This window comes from Arachis hypogaea, chromosome 8, assembly GCF_003086295.3.
Source record: "Arachis hypogaea cultivar Tifrunner chromosome 8, arahy.Tifrunner.gnm2.J5K5, whole genome shotgun sequence".
Lineage (NCBI taxonomy): Eukaryota > Viridiplantae > Streptophyta > Magnoliopsida > Fabales > Fabaceae > Arachis > Arachis hypogaea.
The window spans coordinates 47,712,728-47,737,046 of NC_092043.1; the positions used below are offsets into that span (position 1 = coordinate 47,712,728).

Consider the following 24,319-nt stretch of genomic DNA (forward strand, 5'->3'; position numbering starts at 1 on the left):
TAATGTATCAAAATTAAATTTTTATTTAAAAAATATTAATTAAATATAAAATAATATTTTTTAATAATTTTATGGTAATATATTTTAATTATAAAATAGAATTTAATTTTGAGGTATTAACAGTGTAAAATATTTTATACCGTGATGTAATTACATTTGTCTTACGTATTCTTTTAAATGATTATTCATTCGATCAATATAAAAAATAGTTATTTTTACATTACGTAATTAGATACACTTATAAAACTATTTTATAGTGATAATATATCAAAATTAAATTCTATAAAATGTGATTTTAGACTGAACCATCAAAGGTATAATTCAAACGCGATACGGAGCGAGTCGAATTTTAAATAATCAGACACCAAATAACGAATAATTCCTAATATTAGTAGACGGACTTAGAAACGTGTCGTGCTATAATAAAAAAAATAACATGTATAATAAATACCAAAAAAATGTAATACATATTTTTCTGAAAACTTAATTACTTTTTACCCAATTTTATTCTTCAAGGAAGAAATTTAAATTCGAAATGGAGGTCTCTTTCTTACCCCGTGTTCCAACTACCTTTGACGAAAATATAATTGATTTAAGGGTTATGTTAAGTGTAAACTAAAATTAGCTATTAAAATTAACTATTAATATAAAATATATGTTAAAATATAAATATATATTAAAAATAAATTAAATTATATATATATTTATATTGATGACTGATTTTGGTGTATAAATAATATTTTTCTTGATTTAATCCATTGGAAATGTAATGTCACTTTACTAAATTAGGTAGCTCTTGGCCCATTGCATCGAAGATCCTTTTTCAAGTTCTCCTTAATAATTTGATAATATATCCATGTCAATGTCATCCTAAATTCAGCGTGCTGAGTACAAACTTGTAAATATTACCATGACATTTATTTAATATACAATGAACGCAACCTCACTAAAAAAGACACACAAATAGGTTAAAATTGTATAACTAACATCAAAGTATTATTACGTGCATATCAAGAAAATGTGGCATGGAAAACACCATGTTTGTTAAGCAATGGAAATAGAGAATATATACTATTCCAAGTGAAGAGTGGTCTCTAGATAGAAAGTGATCATGAACACTAACTTGCCACCACTTGTTTTTGTTAATTGGAGAAGGGACCCATGTAAAACTAGCCGTTCTAAAAGCGAATCAAAGGCAAATATTTGTGTGGGGGAGAACATGGATTGCTTATGCAATTAGTTATACCCTTGAAGAAAAAATAAATTAAAAGTTTGATTATTTTTTTTCAAAACAATCAATTATCTTTAAATTGAGTATTCATTTGTAATCATGTTCATTCAGCCGGTGTTGGGATAACTCATCACAACATATTTATTTGGGTAAAGTACTAAATTAGTCTTTTATGTTTGAGCATAATCCTATTTTGGTCCTTAAGGTTTAAAGTGTCCTATTTGAATCTAAAAAAGTTTCATTTAGCTTCAATTTAGTCCCATCGTGAGCTCAAAGATAAATAATTAACAAAATGTCCTACATGACAGCAATATAAGAACAAGGTCGATAATTTAGAGAATAAGTACAAACTCCAGACACATAAAATCAATAGTAGATGCATCAATACATGTATTTAACATTTTTTTTAGTTTTATAGAAAATATTTCATTTTAATTATAAGAAAAATGATAAATAAATGTATTGATGAATCCACGGTTGATTTTGTACATCTGGAGCTTGTACTTATTCTCTAGATTATCGACCTTGTTCTTATACTATTGTCATGTAGGACATTTCATTAATTATTTATTTTTGACTTCCGGTGGGACTAAATTGAAACTAAATGAATTTTTTTTAGATTCAAATAGGACACTTTAAACTTTAAGAACCAAAATAGAATTACGTCCAAATGTAGGGGACCAATTTAATACTTTACCCTATTTATCTTTTATGATCTAGTTTTAGAAATGTGTAATGGCTGTTAAATGATGGAATATATAAAAGTTAAAGATGGTTTGACAAATAAAATACAATAACTTTTGATGATCTCTTAGTGTACACTCATTATGGAATACAAAACAATATAAATTAAATAAAATAAACGAATAAATCTGTCATATATATAATGTGACTTACGTGATATATATTCCATGTAAATGTCATGATGATAACAATGTTGGGGACAATAACTATGTTGGCGTAAAAGATTAAAATACTAACAGATTAGTTCTGAAAAATATTTAGTATATAGTAATGTACTTGGAACTAATTTGTTAAATACATCTTTGGGGATACATTTTAATAATTGGGATATTTTCATTTTGAGAGAATATTCTTTAAGGATTGATTATGAACATATTGATATTTTGGAATCAAATTGGTGTTACAAATACTAATGGGAGATATGTGAATAAAATAATTTTTAATGATCACCACATAAAAAATCAATTCAAACAAAACAGATTTATCAGATGCCATTCCATGTTTCTATCCAAAGTTTTCAACCCAACAATGGGATTAAGATGAGGTTACTTTCCCCCCTCATGCCAACTAATAAGACGAGATTGCTTTGATTCTCGTTTACTAACTCTATATGGAACACCTCAACTATGCTCTTTATTTTATAGTAAAATTAAAATAAAGTGAAATATTTATTTGTTTAATTCGGTGTTGGAAGTGGGCACATGTAGCGGGATATTATTCGTTCTCTGTTAATGTAGGTAAATCATGTACATAAGTGCCTAACATGGGGGTGGTGGTGGAAGTTTTCATTGCATGGCTTCTCCATGTGTTGAAAATTCCATGCCCCACTATTAAAGTCAAGCTTAAAATAATTAAAAGCAAGAGAACCTTTTGTTGTAGAGGATACAGACGGCAAAGGAAAATCTAAAAATATTCTTGCAATAAGAACACACGGAAATACTTTATGCCCTTTCTGAAAAAGTATTCAATTCATACCCACTACCCTTTTGCAATATGGTTGAAATTTAATTCTTTGAAGCCAATGGGCCATTACTTTTGTCGCTTTTTCAGGCTATATAATATTAATAATATGGTAATTTACTTCTATCCCTTCTGCGAAGAATCAATGATTTCTTTAGACAACCGTTTAGGATGCTGAGAAATTGTGTAAGCATTGGAATTGATTGATTATGTTAATCTAAAAAAAACATGGATCATCCAGTCACACATGCAGCAAGTAGCTGTCCAAAACCAATGTTTGTATCCTATTATTATTGAAATTAAAATAGATTAAAATCAATTAAAAAAAAAGAATAAGGCACGTCTTAAAAAGTGAAATAAATTATCCTACAAGACAGATAACAAAGTTATATTGTGGTTTGTGACGCTCGAAAAGTTGAATTGTCAATTCATCCATGTCAAGTTGTCACTACTTAAGAAACAGCCAGCATCTTTGTATTTATTTATCGAAAGATGATTGCGCACGATTAACGGTGACCCATGTAAATGGCTTTAGAAAGATTATACCCCAAGCCCAAACTGCTAAACCATATATATGGAAGCCTAAGAATAAATAAAAATAAAAATAAAAGAGAGAGAGGGGAGCGAAGATTATAGGCTAATTTTGTTTAGAGCAATGCTATGCCAGCAATATTTGTGATTAGTAGCCATCAACTAACCATCAATGATAATTTGATAGTATGAGATTGGTGTGAAATTTCATCCATTGGCTCACCTTTCTCTGCTGATTACATGTTGGCCAAAATGCAATAAAATTGTTGGCTCCTAAACTTTTCCTTTTGTTTATATTGATTAAATGTGCATTAATACGTTAATCAAAGTTTGAATGTTTTTCTTTGATATGACATTCTTTTTAAATTGATAGTAATTAAATCCAACCGTTCAATTTATTTAAAGATGAAAAACAAATTATAAATTGGTTCGATTTGTATTTTTATAAATTTTTTTATTTTTAGAAACAAAAATAGAAGAGTACAGTTTTAATGTTTTTTTTTATTTTCAAAAACACAAATCAAACTGATTTAAATATTAAAACTTTTTTAATTTTCAAAATCATTCGTTTGCTTTTTTTTTTATCAAAGATAAAAAGACTCGAACCCACAAATTCTTAGATAAATATGAAAAGATTATACCATTTAAACTATAATTCATTGACAAAATCACTCGTTTGTTAAAAAAGTTAAAAATTACAAAGAAATCGGAGGCATCCATTTATTAAATCCACAACAGTATATATCACATCTCTTTCCACACCATTTTATGATACACAACCTTGTAACATAGGGAAAATAATAAGCAAAGATTATACCCCAAACATTTTTAAAGATACAACTCAGTGCTCAACCTTTTTCTTATTTGCTATACAGTATACACTAGTTTTGTTAAAAACTGACGAAAAAGCATATTTTCACACTCAGCTATGCAGATCAATTTACACCTAATTAAAATTCAGGGTTAAAAAATAATGATTCAGAATCCTAATTCATCTTCTTAATTATACTCATACTTAAAAAAGTAAAAAAAAATTCAAATATATATTATCTTTTAAAAACATCAAAAAGATAAAAAAAAATTCAAAATTTTTTTATTTAAAATTAAGAAGATGGGGTAAGACTCCCAATCATTTTTCTAGAAAAGTACATAACTTAAAGCATACCAGCCGATGGTATCTATATAAACATGGAAACAATACATGCGTAACCATTTTCAATTTGAGCTAATCTGGCACATTCTTTTTTTCCTTCTAATTTTTATTGTGTAAAAAAGACTAATTATTTATTTCCTTCTAATTTTTATTGTGTAAAAAAAACTAATTATTTATTTCCAATTTTGAGGGCGATTATGCCTATCATGATAAAATTATAAAATATATGCAATAAAAGATGACACAAAAAAAATGCAATCAAAGATTCGTTAGAACTTCAAAGTTAAAGAGTCAAATTCGTCAAAATAACTAGCTTATTCAGAACAAAAAGTGAAAAGGCTTAAAATATTCGATTATGTACAGAATAATTCAACGGATCAGAACCTGCTGAAGTATAATAAAATTAGTTTAATTAGACTCAATTTCCAAAGAATATATCAATATGACAATATCTAATTCACCAAAGAGAGAATTTCTCGACATCTTGATATACTGACGGAGAAAATTAAGACATAATGTAGGGTTATCCGTACTGAGTATTATGAATGATCACCCCCGCGTTATGTTCAGTCAAACAATTGTTTCAATATCAGCCTCGCACATGATCCTGCAGGTTTACAAAATGGCTTGTTTCGTTACAACCAAAACCCGCCATGTGCTAAGACTTAACATACGGTGATTGTGTTTTATGAAGTTGAAAATGATTGTCTATTTGAGTCAAACCATTAAAGACACACAGAACCTGTTGATGCAAATGGAACAATGATATAATCTATTATAATACTACTGTATAGCTTTATAATTAATGTCACTGTTGTGAATGTGAAATCTCACCCCCTATACAAAAAAATGAGCAGTGAGAGCAGCATACATTGAGCCTCGACAAAAGTTTAAAGTAGCCTACCCACGAAAAATCAGTAACAGATTAAGCCAATGCATGCATCTACGGGATTTGTGCAATTATGTTGTGCAAAATAAATAAATAAATAAAAGAGTAAAAATATCAATGCATTATTATATTACAAAAGCTACAAGTGTACAAATCAAACCATTTTTTTTGCCCTAGGATAGCGACATCTACTTCATATTTTAATTTTATTGCTTAAATAATTTCATAATGATAACATAATGTGGGGAAGGTCAAGGTTAAGGGCAAAAGTAGGAAATTAATGTTCAAATAATAGACATCCATCTTATGCAATACCCAAATAAAATCCAATTGAAACTAATTCTTTAACGATTTATTTGTTTTGCATAAGCAGATACTCAGGCATAAGCTCCTTTATGACCAAAATAATAATAGTATAACTGAGTTGTGGGACATCGGTTTTATTAGCAAAAAAATTGCAACATTAATTTAGGGGCAATTAATTTAGTCTTAAAAGTAATTGTTGGTACACCAATTTGATGCTCGATAGATTTGTAACATCATTGTAATTTTCAGAAGGTTAAAACTCATTTCAAGTTAATTCTAACGTCTTTTAATCTTTTCTGCTAGAAATGATTTTTAATTTCCAGAGAACCAAGCTGATTTCAAGGATCATATTGATGTCCCACTCCCACAAACTCTTCGGATGACCAATATAGAAGTCTTGCCAAATAAATAGTGGGAAAAAAATGACAGTTAATAACGGCATTTTCGGACCTGTATAAGTAATGATTATTGGTAATACATACTTAAATATATGACATAACTACCTTACTATTGCTTAACCAAACTCATGCAAAACAGAAAGGTTATGGATACCAAACCTAGTTTTCCTTCCATATTGTTGATTTGAATCGTTGAGCACACGCTTTAGCCACCACGGTTAGGGCACACATTAGCAAAGTGAGATGGATCACCACACACAAAGCATCTTCTACCACTAACAGGGTCACCAGTGGCTGACACAAAAGTTGTGTTAGCAGCATGAGATCCATTGTGTCTACCTCTACCGCGAGATCCACGGCCACCATTTCTCCCACGGTTGGCTTGTGGAATACTACTCGGACGTGTAAAATTTCTTCCTCCAGTGCCAGTATTGAGGCTATCCTCCCACCTGCAATCAAGGTTATAAAACTTGCATAAACAAATAGGTTAATGCAAAACAAGCAAATAATCTATAAACTCGTTCTGATATCCATCTATAATTGATAGAGACAATGCCTGGTCAAAAACTAGATTCTCCGATTACATAGTGCTTATAATTAATTCAATTGTATTAATGTTGAATAATGCTATTTGTGGATGAAAAGCAAACAAGTGGAAAGAGATGGAGAGGTTAAACATGTAGTAAAAGAATTTTCAGGTGTGACATGTGATGGTAAGATATGATAACTATATTATCAGATATATTTTTCTACATATTAAAATAGTTAATCACAAGAATGCCTAAACCAAGAAAAAAGGGTAATATGAAAGATCACTAGTTTACATACGCAAAAAAGTTACACTCCTGTGATTGACATTTGTAGAACTTTCTTCCCCTGTTATTTTCTGTATTTGCAGTTCTCAAAACACATGGCATCCCACAGGAACTGCATGAAACAGTGGCTTCCCCTGCATTATGTGAATCTTATAAAAATTCATTGCACTACATTTCAATTTTACAGCAGCATGACAACAACAACAAATGATGATTACGGTGTTTATCAGTCAACTTGAAAACTATGATCCTAAGACACCCTAAAGGTCATTGTATGATTGGGCTTTTCAAGTTGGATCACATGTTAAGTACTAGAGATTTAATTCAAACCAGATTATAACGAATTCCTCACTATTGACATTTGTGTCACAAACTACACAATCACCATCTTCATGATTGTCATCCCAACTTGTTCTATCACCAGGAGTACTAAAGTATCCAAGAAATACATGTGTTTCTCTAGAAACATGATATGGAATTTTTGAAATTCCAGAAAGGTTACCATTTTGTTGGTTTGTTCCACGATGCCGGGCATTCCTTTGTGAAGGACAATCATTAGAAGAATGTCCTGTTTCTTGGCAGTTCATACAAACAACCTGTCTTGTGTTACTTTGGCGGGCATTGTTGGTTTGTGCAGCTGGTCCACGAGCTCTTCCTACAAAACAAGTGAAGGTACAATCAGAGGACTCCAAGGTTTATTCATGAAGTGGTATTATATTCTCATTATTCTGAAACCGACTTGCGACGGAAAAATGCCTAATACTATGTTGAAGAAACACGAAAGAGGGGGGGGGGGGATTAAAACATAACAACCTATGTAAAAGGGAGTACAAATATCCATCAAATAAATTTTAAAAAATATGGCTTGAATATACACATAGGTTCTCCTACAAGAGATTATTGCACTAAATACTGTCATGTACTGTTCAATTTAACTGACTACTATCCATCTCTATTTGTAAAAGTATTTCTAGTAACAACATATATGTGCATACAAACCTGTGCGAGAGCCAGTGCCACATATTTCTGTCAACTCCGCAAGAATCTGATCACAGCCACCTATGCAACCTATCATATATCATGTTGCAAATTATTTTATTAAACGTTATTCTTCAACTAAATGAAGTTTGAGTAGTAATAAACTAATAATATGTTCATACCATAAGAGTGAGCTAATATGCTAAAGATTAAAAGACCGACCCCCCCCCCCTCCCCCCCCGGGCGGCAGGGGGGCCCTTTTTCCTTTTCTTTTCCTCTTCCTTTCATCTCTTTAGGCAGATAATAAGATGTTTAACAAAACAATCATGCTAGGTAAATCAACTAGCATACCAGCAAGCACAACCACTATTACCTCGACTCATTTTCACTCTCTCCCTTACATTAAAAAAGAACAATTGAAACCCTCATCCTTCTCTTCCCTCTCCCACGACTTCTCCCCCAATGGCAACACTTCTGTGTTGTCCACTACGACTTGTCTGCCACATCGTGCCGGAAAAACGTCACTGTAGTCGCATTCTTCAAAGCGTCGCCGTTAGCAATGGTTGACATCGTCATCTTTTTCTTATGTTTCTGGATGATCTTTTTGTTATTTTTTTTCCCTTAAGTTGGATTTCTTTTTGGTTAGGTTTTGAATTTTTTTTTTATCAGGTTTTAGATGTTTCATTTCGTTAGGTTTTAAATACTTTTTTTTGTTAGATTTTGGATGTTCTTTTCAATGATTTTGACTGTTTTTTTTTAGATTTTGGATATTTATTCCATACCTCCTCCAGCCGCAGCTTCTCGCAGATCCAAATATTCTTTTTCAATGATTTTGGATTTTTTGTTGGGTTTTGTATGTTCTTTTTAAATAGTTTTGGATGTTTCTTTTAATTAGGTTTTAGAAATTTCTTTTTGTTATATATATATATATATATATATATATATATATATATATATATATGGTTATATAGTTGGCTGGAGAGGATGTTGGTTACCTAGACTTTTTCAATCATGCTAAGTAACCAACTAGGGTACCAGGCTACCAGCTAACTACAGCTAACTATTACCTCAAAACTCACTTTCACTCTCTCACAGTAAAAAAGAACTGAAACCCTCACCCTTCCCTTTTCTCTCACAGCTTCTTCTCCGCATGGCTACCTCTGTCACCGCACTACAATCGGTCCTCCGCCGTCGCTATTCGCTGTCTTGTTGGAAGTCTACGCCATTTGCCACATCGCACCAGAAGAATGTCATTGCAATGGCCTCCATCAAAGCATTGTTGTTAGCAATATTGTTATGTTTTGAATGTTTTTTTATTAGGTTTTAGATTTTTTTTCCCCTTAAGTTTTGGATGTTCTTTTTTGCAATGATTTTGGATGTTTCTTTTTTATTTTAGATGTTTTTTAATGATTTTGAATGTTTCTTTTTGTTAAGTTTGGATGTTTCTTCCATTCCTCATCCAACATCACCGTTCCTCGCCTAGCGTCGCCATTCATTGACAGAACAATGCCACTACCACAGCGCAAAAAACACCCCTTGCCGTCGAATACGCTGTTCTTTCCTCCAGCTGTAGCTTCTCGCAGATCTGAATGTTCTTTTTCAATGATTTTGAATGTTTGTTTTTGTTAGGTTTTGGATGATTTTTTTTCAATAATTTTGAATGTTTTGCAATCATTTTAAATGTTTCTTTTTGTTACAAAGTTGACTGGTTTATCAAAAAGTTAGCTGGAAGAGTTGTTGGTTACCTAGACTTTCTCTAAACAAAAGTAATTGACCCCACAGATACAGCATAACTGCAAGAAACGTTGTTACCAAATGTAACTTTTTCTTTTTTCAAAAACAGCAAAGATACATGGCTAGCTACCCAAAATGATTAGAGAAAGGCATGTTGGAACGGAAACACATATCATCATGGAAAGAAGAAGCACCTACCCAAATGGTCCGCACTGTAGTTTGGTGGTATTTCCAGCCGCCGAAACTTGAATTTAATCAGGTAAACTGGACCTATAATGTTTTATACAACAAATGAAATAAAATGAAACCAGCTAAAACCAAGATCTCTAAAACAGAAAACCAAAAGAATATCTAACCAGATTCTGTTCACAAATATATAAGCGTTGCACCCCAATAAAACACAATCAAGAATAGAAGCCTGGAAACAACTAAAGAATAAAGAGGATAAGATTGTTCCTAATATTTGAGAATCCAAATAGGGTACAGAATCTTAAAAGTAGATAGAGACTAGAAAAAAATAAAACTAAAAGCAAAATCATTAAGATTTAGATATTCACTATCTATGTAATAATACTATGTTGTTATTACTGTTATTGGATTTGCCGTGATTTATCATTATGCATAAAAGATTTAAAAGAATACTAATTGTCTGTAAGACCATGGTGCACAGATTGGCAAGTGCCCATGAAAAAGGGAGAGGTAAAAATAAAAGAATCACACATTAGCATGAAGTTCAATGACGCATTTTTTGTTTCTCTGAAAGAAGGTACTGAAATCATAATACTAATTGTTGAGTAACAAACCAGGGGTGCAGGTGTTGCAAGCATTGGCAGTAACATCTGCTTCTAATACTGGTCCGGGAAGCCAGACAGCATTCCTGCACTGTTCACCACAGTTTATTTTAATGCCTGCCAGTCATGATCTAGAGAGATAGAGGGGACAGCAAACTAAAAACACAGAACTAAGCTAAACTCCCACATAAGAGACAAAACTTAGTTACATAACAGAATAATTACTTGACTGCCTATAAAAATAAAATATATTAACAACAGTTGAGGCATCAAAGAGAAGTATGATTTAAAGGCCTCAAATAAAAGAAACATTAAACTAAGTGAAGTTCTGATAGGTTATTGCACCTTGGCATTTAATTAGTTATGAAAATCGTTAAATGAGGGGGAAATGGTAGGGAGAATAAAAGATTTTGTAACTTGTTGGGGAAGAGTTACAATCATCCTTCACTTGTTCACAAGTCTCAAAAAAATACAAAGGAGGGTTCAGATGACTTACTATATACTTTTACAATGTTATCTTTTACTTAAATATTTCGTATAAAAAAGAAAATGGTAATGAATGGTAATACAATAATTTATTAGGAATAAAAATCTAATTTAAATTTAAACCTCATAAAACCCCATAATCATGAAGAACTGGAAAATGGAGTTTGGAGGGCTAATAAAAACCTTCAAATTCCTCTCTTTCCAAATAATAAAACTTGTGAACAAGGTTTAACCCTTTAAAGCCTTTCCCTCCCATTGAAAACCAAACTCGTGAACACACCCTAAGTGATTAGCTTCCCTCTTGGCAACATAATCTACAGTTAAGAATTCAGAAATCATGGCAAATCAAATACGTGCACAGGAACACATTAGCAGATTTGGAAAGAGAAAGGAGAGCAGCACTTCATCACAGTATGCTGTTTTAAGAGTTAATTGGTGCGTATGATTTGATAGCATGCTCATATTTTCAGGGGTGTGCAGTTATCCTTAGCACTGTTATGGGTTCATCTTTGGTACTGGCCTCCATTCTTTAAGGGAGACCCCTCATTGGGGTCAGGAACCTGGATTACCCTGACACCCTTATTCCCCCCAACCCCTTTTTGGTTTTTTTTTTTTTCTCTCAGTTTAGTATTTTCCAATGTTATTGTCACTGCTAAGGATGAATAGTTATCTTATGCATTTTTTCTCTCGGCCTATGTTTACATAGGCCGGTCCCAAGGTCCAAAAAAAAAAACATGAGGGTTGTGTTAGGTTTGCGACAATCCATGTAAAACCTTGTCGCATTCCTATGCATGGCCACAATGCAATGCCGTCTTTGGATCCATGTAGGGTTGTATTAAGCTTGTGCAACCAACATAAAACTTTGTCGCATCCCAATGCATAGACACGACATAATGAGGCCTTTAGATCCATGTAGCCAAATCTACTTAGTTGGAAAATGCTTTGTTCAGATTCAGGATTCTTATTTTATCAGGGATGCAGAGAAACCATGATATATCGAGTTACTGGCAATGCCAACAGTAGATAAGCTGCAAAATCTTTATAACAATCTTATAACAAACTTATAACAAGGAACTGAAAAATCAAGAGATCTAACCTGAGGGTAACCCAGACATCCAACCATAAAATTGCCATCCTGGTAAATTAAAATAGAAAAACTTGATCAGTAAATCAGTCCAATATTCATCACGAAAATCTAAACTACACAACAGAATGACTATGTTATGATTCTGAGTTCATGATTAAGAATGCCCTCATATACCTCAAACAGAAAATCAGCAACAGCAAGTATAAATGAGCAAAATATATACCCGCAATTTAACAAGATTAAACCTATCTATCAAATTTATATGAACCACCCAGAAAATCCTGACTTCGTCTTAGCTGTTTCATTCTCCAAAAGTCAACCATAAGTCCAAACTGCATTACAACTTATCTTCCACAACTACATTGACTCTAGTACATGTCCACATTGTTCTTTAGCTATCACATGATCCAGCATGAATGCCACATAATTAAGCCGTTTATCTTTGTCCCAAATATGTAACAAAGTCAAAATAAATGAATAGAAAAGTACTACAACATCTCTAAAAGTTTGTTTGGGATATGACTATCATACTCGATTTTTCCTTAGCACCATATCTGATTCTTGGCAAAGTCCACATCGCCGAACAACTTCACCTGTTGCATGCAGCTCATCACCACCAGCCCTGTTAGTTCTGCAAGAGTAGTTGAATATATGTAAGTGTTTTGTACTTTTCTATAAGGAGTCCTTTAGGGTGAAGGTGTGGAAGAAAATAACCTCTGGAAAAATATCTCCATGGCCTCTAAAAGCTTCACTTTATTCACTCTGGCCTACAAATATTTAAAAGTTATCAGCAGATGAATATCACAATTTCCAAATCACATTAACTCATTTGGAAAAATAATATTCAACCAAAACAAGTAGATTAATGGAGAACAGAGAACCTACTCATGTGAATACTAGAATAAGAAAAAATCATTTTTAGTATGCACATTCTCATCATAAAAAAATGTTGGAAACGCAAAAGATGACATAAGAAATTTTAATTTAGCTTATAATCCCTCCAGAGGCTAAGACCGAATGACCCATAGAGAAAAGTCAAACTATGCTAGGTCCCTAACCAAGACAACAAAGCACATCACACAGTGCCAAATGAAATCCAAGGGAATAAGAGTTAATATTAGTTCAAACATATCAAATACACGACAAATAACAAATTTTCTATAATGCATAAACTGAACAGAAATACTTCATAGGTTCAGTGGTTGACAATATTTCAAATCTACAAATGTGGTTTGCTCAATGGCCATCATATGTTCAATTCATTGTTCCACTTACTCATTTTGGCAGTTTTAGCTTGAAACTAAAGGCATTAAGCTGTTCTCATTATCATTTCGTTAAGATAAGGAACTACTCAACTGGCCTGCATGACATTTGTTTCTTGGGGACTCAAATATGAAAATTTCCAACATTACCAAACACATGACCAGAGTGAGTATGGTCATCAGTTGTTTTCACTTTACAAAAGGCTTCTCACCAGCCTTTTTTATTGTCATTGAGTCTATTGTTGCTTGTAATGAATGACACTTATATAACAAAATAACGAGAAAATATTGATTCAGTCCCCCCAACACAAATAAAAGCAGAATTGATATTCACAGAAGTGGAAAGATATCTTGATTCTTGAAGCAGAAATGAATTCATGAATACATGAGCAAACAATTAGTATTAACCTTCACATGTAATTATAAAAAGACAAGAAACCTATCTGAATGAACTACAGTTGCTTCATGATATATTGCACATAAATGTCAGCCACCTCATCATGAAACTTGATAGCACATTAAACTTATAATTTAAATTTTAAAAGATGCAATATAATGACGTTAAATTTTAAGATTGACTGCATAGGACAACAAATCTTCTGAATAAACAAACCATGTTAACAAATAACAAGTAAGATGCTTACATCAAGGAAACAAGCTTTCATCTGCTGCAAGCTAGTTGCCAAAACTTCAGATTTGCTTTTAGTCCCTTCACTGACTGATTTCATATCACGTTCCATAGCTGCTCTCAGATATGGTTTCCAAAGTTTATACCTGAAAGCTTAAAGGAAGAGTAAGACAAATGCACAATAGAATCTGTGTTGGGTTGATATTGCAAATGCTACCTCTCACCCTAGTTGATAGGTAGTATATTGACAGGAAAAATTACATGTCAACTCAGAACCAAGAAACAAGCATTATATATTTTCAGTCATTCATAGTCTTTCTATTTTCTCTTTTACCCTCTTAACTAAAATCCTCATTCTCAACATATGAAATAACAATAAGCAGGCTTCAACACTATACAAAACCTTTTAATTCAAAGACACTATAATATCTCCAATTTCTTGAAAAAGATCAGATTTAAACAGACCAGGGAGGATTAAAATGAACTCATTTTAGAGGATCTTTAATGCATCTTTGCAAAGACAAATAATTTCCTCTAGATGATTAAAGTTTATGGGTACTTGTGGGGAAAAAAGAAGTGGGGCCTTGGTAGTTGAAATGTAATTAACAATCAAAGGCTTGGGAACAATTAATCATTCAAATGATTGATCAAGCCATTTATGGGTTAATTATTAACCACTCTTCAAACATCAATAATCACTTAAATGGTTAATTGTTAAGAAATATCTCTACTGAGAATTCCTCTTTGAAAGTTTTTACATAAATTTCTTGCATCAAACTAACAGATCAAATCATTAAGAGTTCAGAATATATGATGAATATCGGCTGAACTGATAAAGAATACACTAAGATTATATATATAAGTCTAGCAATACGTATAAACCAAAGGGAATTTACTTACCCCATGTCATCATATCCCATAACAAGTGCTTCGCCCTGCATTGATTCAAACACACGATCAATACATACATACAAGTGTTTTACTTCATTATTCTGGTTTGCATGCTTATGCCAGTGCAGGTACATGTATGAGATTCATATACACTACAACTAAGCTAATAGAAAAATATCTTTCAAGCATCAGCATAGCGAAAGTCTTCAAGGTAAACTTTTTTATCCTTTTGTAGTATTGATCTACTTTACTTTCTATGCAAATAAATGAGCATAAGGATATAAATACCATATCTGCAAAATTAATAGTATTAGCTGTCTCTCTGTTGCACAACTATGGAATAATGGAAAACATCATTATAACAGATAGACAATCAACTTGAGTTCATGTTATGAACCAAATACTTTTGAGCAGCACTTCCTTGATATCTTAGTTCCTCTATTCTCATTCATCTAAATGCATATTTGGTTTGTCAAAATTAATGCAGCTCACAAGTCAGATTCTAATAGCTGCAAGTTCATAAATGTAATGATTATTTTCCATATAGTGGTCATGGTCATCTTCCTTCCCTTAGAAATGCACCTGTTCAAATGTCAACTAACCACCAGGTGGTAAAAAGCTTGACATATGCCAGTAGTGGTTACCAGCTTTAATTTATACAATGATGATCCAACATAGGGAATGGGAAATATTTCTAGAACTCACTAGATGCGCTAACCTTACAAAATAACTCTCTGTAACAGTAGAAAAATCTAACTCAAGAAAACCCAAGAAAAATATATTAACAAATGGAGATTAGTCATGAGAAGAAAAAAATACATGTTTCCTTGGAATAAGAATGACTTACAAGATTAGTTGGTGTGAAACGAGTGTTAGCATCCTTAGTTGCATAAAATCGATCAAGCAACTTTTTTATGTGATCATGCATAGTAGCATCTGTACCAATACCCTCCTTTTGGTATAAAATAAGAAATAAAAAATAAGTATACAACTGTCAATATTTAAAGACATGTCACAGGCAAGTAGCAAATGTATGGTTAACTAAAGGGTTCAGTCTATGACATCCTGTATCATCTAAAAATTTTACCTTGTCCATACAAGTAAGAAGATCAGCTTCACTAAGAAGTGGGGGTGGCCGGGTTACTCCTGAATCAAGGGTCAATGTTGTCGGAACGAACTGTAATAGCATTCAGATTCAAGTTGTATACAATTAAAATTTAAAATACAACGATAATAACAATATTTGGAGAAGTATCTAAGATCTTGTTTATAAATTGGAACGAAAGATGCATAGGCTCTGAATCCCCACCCTCTCACTCTCCAAATCAGGGAATTGTTTCAACTTTCACAAGTGAATCTTGTCCATGTAAAGCACTAGTGGGTATCACTCTGAGCAGGTTTTGCCTAATTATAATGATCATGTGCTTCATGATGACAGGCTTTTCTTTCATAGCTTTACTTTATTATTAATAAGAGGCAAGTATTAAATGTGGTTGAATTTTAAGAGCCAAAAACGCCTCCTTGACTCGACGATTGGGAAAAAGGCAATACTAAAGAAAAAAAATGCAACCACACTTCCAGACATTATCTCATTGCACATTAAAATCAACACGAGGAAACTATTTTACCACATGAAATATTCCCCGTTTGGATAATTTTCTCCTCATTTTCATCATGAAGGAAGACAGTTGTCAAACTTCACAAAATTCAGCCATGAATAAGACAAAAAATGCAACAGTGGTACATATTCAAGAATATTACTATATTAGTAACAATATCAAATCAATGATAGTAAGATTTATCTTCTGTGTAAGTTCCATTAGGAATCTAACAGGACAATGAACAGCTTGTGGGGGAAACGGTGACTGCCCAAATAAAAAATGAAGAGAAATGCAAAAGAAATTAAAAAATGCTGTATGTAAGGTGAAAGCTATAATTTAAAGCAAACCTGTTGACCAACAGTATATGTTGGTAGCATTGTTCCACCCCAAGATTCATAGCGATAAACATCCAAGTAGTTTCTCTGATCACGTTAAGACCGAACAATAACATATAATTAGAGTATTGCTAGCTTTTTCCAAATGTTAATTAGAAGATGATTGGTAGACAATCAACAAGCAAGAAAATTCATACACGTTACAACAAGTACTATGTGTGTTGATTCCTTAAGTACTTCAGTGCTTAAGTCAATAAGTCATAATTATATAAGTTCAAAGTGGCAAAAAAGGAAGACAAAAAATGGTAGTCTGATCTTATCTACCACTACCAAAGTAATAATAATAATAATAATAAAAATAAATTGCAAAGAGTATTGAACAATAAAGACTGCATTGAGTCAGCAGTTCCTGTAATTGTTTGTAAAGAAACTTTTACTAATTGATACAGCGTTAAACTGAAAATGAAGAGCAAAACCCAGTTCCACAGTGTTTTTTTTTTTTTTGGGTTTCCCATGGCATCTCCTGACTCGGCAAATCAAGGATTAATCCGTCGCGGATCGAAACTCCATTTAAGGGTTTGCTATTAGCCAATGGGTTGCTGTACACTTGCTTAAGCGGACTAGTGAGCTAACTACTAGACCATCCCAAATTGGTTACCCAGTTCCACAGAATTGAGACAAAAGGATTAAGATCAAGGTGGAGTTAGCTGGTTCTAGCTTTACGATTTTATCAACTTTGCACTGACAATCTGCACCATTATTTTTGCTGATTGGCCTGCAATACAGTCGCTTCTATTCTTCGAAGGGGGGAAGGATATTTATGCTATTTTATTTCAAATTACACTGAACTTTTGTACAAAACTTTAAAGCTTGTGAGGAAATGGAATCATGATAGGTAGACAATTTTAAATATCGAGGAAATCATTGATCGTAAACTAATAATAATTGCAATCACATGAGACTTCTATTTTTTGGGGCGAGTGGAAAGTGGGATTAGCCACATGGATCAAGCAACAACATTATGTCCTAGCTCCTATCATAGATCATGTCTGTGCTCAACCAATTTATACTTAAATCTCTAGATAATTTCTTGCAAAGTTTTTCGGGGGGATATCTAGCCCTAGCCACTGGGCTATCTCCCATCTAATCCACCCTCTTGATTTGATACTCTTCTGACCTTCTCCCATCTGTTCTCCACGGTAGGGTTTGGTTCCAGAGACAAGACACAAATAGAGATAGGCAGATAGAAACGATACAAAAATTTCTTCCTCACTATTCTGTCCTCACTTCAAAGAAGTACATGAAAATACACATTTTTTGTCCTGCAACACAGTCTTGCCCTTGTCTTTGATTCTAAACAGTCTTTGTATCTCTATCCCTATATTTCTGTCTTGTTTGCCTAACCAAACACTGCCTAAGAACACTAGAAGAAATTGGCAAGGATATGATTCTAAGAATTTGGGGGTACAACACTACAAATACAAGAGACCCCCACATATTAGCATATCTATCAGGGATAAAGTCTGTGTAGGGCTTAAGGTTTATAAGAGAAAAAGCTAGCGGGGCAGTATGGGGAATAAAAGCACCAATGTGGTGAATCCTAACTAAGTGATGAACGGACAATTATGAAAGGTTGCTAAGGCAAAGAGTGTGTATGTGGGTTTGTTAGAGAAGGGGGATTTATTGTATGGGAGGTGGGCTGCAAGGAGATTAGGGTATCATTCGGGATTTGTCTTGGCAAAGTGGGACTGCTATGGCCCCTGCTTATTTTCTGCATTTCATAGAGTTTCCACTTCATGACTTGACAGATTCACTAATACAGCTACAGGATAACAGGACTGAGTAATACCATAATATCCCAATTTCTGGTTTTTCTATCTATTTCTATGAAAATCAATCTTGGTTTTAACTTGTGACCCATTAATCTCTTTAGTTCCATTTCCTTCTCTGAACATCTTACTGAAAACAATGTTGGTTAGCATAACAGATCAATGTGTCTTAAATAACAATCATGAATATTAAATCAGTGAATCAACCAAATCAGACCAAATAATATATATATATATACACACACACACACACATAGAAAGAGGGGACCTCACCTCTAGAACCACCCTTCCAGATGCATGAAAAAGTTCACCAGCAATATCAATTTCAACTGTGGTTTCAGCCCCTACAGCAGGCTTTGAGACACAAGCCAAGAAGTGGCGAACAACCAGCTCATACAATTTCTGCAGTGATTTGTGAAGAAGAATATCAGTATGAAGATTAAATCAAAATCTTGAGATTTTAGTTAAAAAGAGCGGTCAGAAATCATGTCTGAGTCTGACATGGTGGTCTTGGCTCCAATTGGATTCTCCACTAGAAAACTTTGTAGGGTGAATGGGAGGATGGGCCTTGTCATCATGTCCACCACCACGAGGATTTCTCCAAAGTCCTGTCTCAGGGTCCAACAACCGTTGTGCATATGTTCCCCATTCAGGATGCGCTTGTTGTTCTTGCACAATTGTCTAGAATTAAAAAGAAAAAAAAGGAAAAGAAAAGAATAATAAGCCAGTCACTTTGTTTGAACTTTAAACTGGTATCAGTAACAGGAAGAATTCTAGGAACTACGTGTATTGAATGGCAATCCTTGACCTTGACAATGTGTGAAAATCCGTAGAAAGTAGTCAGTACAATTGAAGGCCTCGATCTCTCACAAATCTATTTCAAATGACAAGACAAACAGACTGACCCTAGCTTCTCTAGGTTATTCTCCCTTTTAACTAATTGTCCAACTAATTTGTCTCACCTAAACTCCTATTCAGCAACTCCCTTAACTGAATTTAGTTGTGTCTCCCTGGGCAGGGCTGTGGGCATTCTTGCTTTTCCTAATATAAACCAACCCAAACCACTTCCTATCACGCCTTTCTTTTTGTGGGTTGTAAGGCCACTAGGATGTGAAATATTTTTGGATCAGTACAAGTTGAGTATTACAGATGCATGAAAACTTAATAAGAGTAACAATGAAGCACAATGTCATCCGAAGTCAGATCTTCTAAACTAAAACAAGTATAATAAAATATACTGGAAAAGAAAAGTAGCTCCCATTTATAAAACAATGCATATGCTTTAAAATGTGCAGACATGTAAGCACATTATGCTGAAACTGTTGAGTTCTCTGACTGTAACAATCAAGGTCGTAAACACTGTTAGCTTTGTTTTTCCTACATCATAACATTAACATTGCCAGATAAAAGACACTTACTTTGACTTCTCTCGTTTTTTTGAATTAATAACACACCGAAATGTGCACACAATTATACAAGATAATGCAGAATAGCATGTTCTCCCTATGGTCAGAAAAATAGGGATGGATTCCCCTTCCCAAACTGTGGAATGGCTACAGCTGTAATAATTTTTATGCTTACACATAAAGACAAGTACCCACATGCAAATCAGTCCTTGAAGAAAAACTATCAGTTTCTGTACGAGGATAACTGATGAAACCAGCTTGGTAAAGCTCTTCTGCCACCTGTACAATAAAGTGAAAGCTTTAAATAAGGACACCAATCCCCATAAAAACTATGCAAAACAGAAGAAAGATAGAATTGGACGACAGAAAAACAAATTCAAATTGTGTATAGAAAACAAGAAACGTATATATAGCTATTAACAATGTATGAAATATGAATCATATTATTATTTCACTAGGAAAATATGTCTGCATATAGGTTCACTGACTAATACACAAGGCATGAGAAGAGTTGTCTAAATGAATTCATGCACCACAATGATCAGTTTGGTAATTGGAAATACATGAAACTGTAAATAGTAAACAAAAAAGCATTTAGGAATACCGGCGGACATCATTCCATCCTCAAGGAGTGCATTTTTTGTTTTCAAATACTCTTAAGTTAGTTCTACAGCATGTCATTACAAAACACAGGAGCAATGGTTTCCCAACATATACTCACCTTCATCGTGTGCTCAGAACTCATTCGAAAATATCGTGAAGCACGTTTCTCAAGCTCAATGGTATTCAGAGGATGAGGAGGATACTTCAATTTCTCTTGTTGTTTAACATCTGTGACCTGAGAAGTAATGTGAACATCAGAACAAGTATAATAACTTTAAAATAAAATAAAATAAAATAATACTCAGAATTGCCTGATCAATTAAGACTCACAGTTGCAGTTGGTTCCTCAATGCACATCTCGTATATTACTACTGCACAAGTATAATCAAACAAATGACCCCGCCTGCCAATTTCAGAGTATATCCTAAGCTTGCAGCAGTTAAAACTCAACAGGAATTGTAAATGCATCAAAGGCCGTGTATCTTACATCCAGTTGAAATTAGCAAGACCTTCATCTGATCTATGAGAACAATTGATTGTCCAAAACTCTTCTGGCTCATGTGCTTGTATCTCCCAATATCTTTCTACAACAAATCCAAGTGTAGGAAACTGTAGTACAAAATCAAGGTAAAAAGGAAAATCATCATATGACTTCTAAACCTCACAAAGCATATGTTAAATGTCAGCAGTTTTGACACGTCATGTTTTCGAAAAACAAAAGCACACCTGGCAAGGGCCATAACTTAAGACAAGATTTCTGTCACCAGAAGCAGTGTCAATTATAAAAGCATCTTTCATTAACATGGTCTGAAATCTGGTGAAAGAAGCACCAATACGAAGATCAATTTCCTGCAAAAATGTAAATAACCATCGATCACCCCCTACAAAGTCATAGCATCATTATATATTTGTACTAGTTAGTAAATAAGATGAAATTACTGATATCAATTTCTTTTTTCAGTTGCAACAATTAAACAGACATTTTCAACCATAAAAGATCAGCTACAGGCTCTAAGTTAGAAAAATTAAACTTACTTGCCTAGCATCCACAGCATCTGCAAACCACTTATTTGGCTCAACCAGATTCTGTACTGCCTGATGAATTTCCCTGATTTTGCAGGCCAAAAGTCAACAAGACCAATAAAAATTGATCATAATAACCACTACGTACAACCATCACAACATTAAACATTCAAACCTATCAATCAACGCAGAAAATCGAGCCCTCTTTATAGTAAGATTCTGGTTTGCCATGGTGCAAACATCAACCACCTCAAATGCAATGTTTTCACCCTCTCTATCACAATCAAGCCACAGAACAAGCCACTGACACCTCCTGGCTTCCTCCTCCAGCGTCCTCTTGATATCCTTCTTGTCCTAAACAGAAAAGCAGATAGCAACGAAAAAAATTTTCATTGAAAAAAAAAATCATTCCTAATATATAACAAACAAATTAGCTTATTCAAGTGAATGTTCTCATGAAAAAACACAATTCATATTGCCTCAAAATAAATAGAAATTGAAAGGCAGACCTCCAGGAAAAGCATGAAGAAAATAAGGCTGTAACTAACTAACTCCTAGTAAGTTAGATTAGTATTTGTTGCAGGTTGTAACTAACTAACTTCTAGTTTTGACAATCTATAACCAGATGTATATAAACTCAGTAACATCAACTGGATGAAACATTCTTCAAATTCATTCTGTTCATTTTCTTTCTACTATATGAACAAAGGTCACAAAATATTTGGAAAGTCCACACAGAGATTCTAGGTGATCCTTACATGTTAGGTTTTCTATCGCGGCATAATTCCTCATTTCTACCGAGCATAGTTATTTGTTACTTTACAACTCACTCTAAGCATATTCTGTAAAGTCAGTCAAATCACAGAGATCAAACATTTCTGAAACTCATAGAGTTCTTCTTTATTTTTTATTTTTTCATTTTTGCCTCCCTCTCTGCTCTACAGCATGAAGTATGAGACTAAATACCCATTTTAGTCCTGAAATTCACGCGATTACTCAATTTAGTTCCCGAAATTCAAAATTACCTATACTAGTCTTCCAGAGTTAAGTTCGGGCACCAATATGGTCCCTCGACTCTTTCCGATGATAACTAGTCAAATGGAGTGCTGAAATAGCACTCTCCCTACTACACTAGATGATGAGTAAACGACGTCGTTTACCCTTGGCGTCCAAACAAGTCAGAAATGAAGAATAGTGGAGGTAAAAAAAAAAGAAGAATACTTTATTTTGGGTCTCCATCATTTCTTCTCCCTTCATATACAAAGCGACGACATTTCTGACTTGTTTGGATGCCAAAGGTAAACGACCTCGTTTACTCATCATCCAGCATGGCAGGAAGGGTGTCATCTCAGCATTCCGTTTGTCTAGTCATTGCCGCCGGAAAGAGTCGAGGAACCACATTGGCACGGACTTGAATCTGGAAAACCAATATAGGTAATGTTGAATTTCGAGAACCAAAATGGGAAATCGCGTGAATCTTGGGGGCCAAAATGGGGATTTAGTCGAAGTATGAACTAATCTCCATGAAAATTGTAAAACAAAGAAAGAGTGAGAGGAAGATTGAATTTAAACAGTGCTTATTCACTACCTATGTTCATGTATACATGTTCCGCTAAACTCACATGAAAACATGTCTAAAATTCTTTATATTCAATTTTTATACTCTATATAGTACATTATGAACTAATCTCGCAGAAAATCAGAGAGAGAGAGAGATTGGACCTCAGGAACGGATTTTCGGACAGGAGCGTGGTAGAGATCGGCGGGGTCGCAGGAGTGCCACTTGCGAAAGCGTTCGTCGAACTCGAGCTCCATGAGGTGGCCGGTGACGGAGGTGAAGAGCATGTGGCAGGATTGGCCGCGAATGGAGTAAGAAAACTCGAAGATCTTGTTGTAGCGGGAGCGACCTTCCCTCATTCGAATGCCCTGATTCCGTGACAAGATGGTGGAGACGGACCGCGCCACCGACGGCTTCTCCGCCACGTTTAGCACCGTGACGGTGCGCGCGCCCATTTTTCGGCGCGTGGAGGAGCAGTTGGGGTTTTGGCGGTGAGGAAAATGAATGTGTTGAGGGTTGTGACAGTGGAATGGGGTATACTGTATAGGCTATAGAGCTTTCCCGCGAGGAAATAATGTTTGAGAGCGGCGAGATGGTGAGGTGGACGATTTTCAAATTCAATTGACACTTGTGAGTTGTGACCATCAGACTATTGACGACCAGACCGGAAAAGAAAACCAAATCAGTTTGACTTGAACCAAATTATGTATTTATATCAAGAAAATAGCTAATCGTAAATATCAAGGCAAATCACTCGTATAAGCGATGGAGAGGAAATATTTACACAAATCAGTCAAATCAAAAACTGGTTTATGAATCAACCAGTTCATATTTCTATATAGTTCGAATCAATGTAATTCTTTATATTTACACACGCACACACCCACTAATTCGAATGATGGTGATTCGAATTATACCTACACACGCGTTCTTAAGTAGTTCGAATTTGACTTATTCGAATTACACAAGCTATAATTCGAATTACACTGTTTCGAATTATACATAGCCAGACGTGTATAAATATGGTGTGGACGTGAATTGATCTCATTAGAGTGAGAAAATGGCTAGTGAGAAAAGTTT

At 33.9% G+C, this 24,319-nt stretch overlaps 1 protein-coding gene and 1 long non-coding RNA gene across 5 annotated transcripts; one reads left to right on the plus strand and one right to left on the minus strand.

The window, feature by feature from the left end:
• Positions 1-4,872: 4,872 nt before the first annotated feature.
• LOC112707941 (DNA topoisomerase 3-alpha) lies at positions 4,873-23,923 on the minus strand. 4 transcript variants are annotated; one of them, XM_025759994.3, is made up of 26 exons: positions 23,404-23,540; positions 22,903-23,098; positions 21,857-22,035; positions 21,694-21,766; positions 21,385-21,507; positions 21,146-21,267; positions 20,989-21,061; positions 20,777-20,893; positions 20,251-20,334; positions 19,151-19,330; positions 18,923-19,051; positions 16,833-16,907; positions 15,972-16,061; positions 15,732-15,836; positions 14,894-14,928; positions 14,010-14,139; positions 12,818-12,870; positions 12,635-12,734; positions 12,113-12,151; positions 10,543-10,621; positions 9,938-10,009; positions 8,027-8,095; positions 7,530-7,682; positions 7,041-7,161; positions 6,372-6,661; positions 4,873-5,226 (listed from the first exon to the last, which is right to left on the minus strand). In XM_025759994.3, exons 2-25 carry the CDS (start codon positions 23,026-23,028, stop codon positions 6,418-6,420), a joined length of 2,571 nt encoding a protein of 856 aa, XP_025615779.1. In that variant the 5' UTR covers positions 23,029-23,098; positions 23,404-23,540; the 3' UTR covers positions 4,873-5,226; positions 6,372-6,417. The 4 variants fall into 4 exon arrangements, with proteins under 4 accessions (XP_025615779.1, XP_025615775.1, XP_025615776.1 ...); XM_025759990.2 differs by lacking the exon at positions 22,903-23,098 and having other exon boundaries at positions 23,404-23,923; XM_025759991.3 differs by lacking the exons at positions 7,041-7,161; positions 22,903-23,098 and having other exon boundaries at positions 5,008-5,226; positions 23,404-23,923.
• LOC112707942 (uncharacterized) lies at positions 8,304-9,679 on the plus strand. Its single transcript, XR_003156166.2, has 2 exons — positions 8,304-8,567; positions 9,144-9,679. It is a non-coding gene; the product is annotated as an uncharacterized lncRNA (long non-coding RNA).
• Positions 23,924-24,319: the final 396 nt, after the last annotated feature.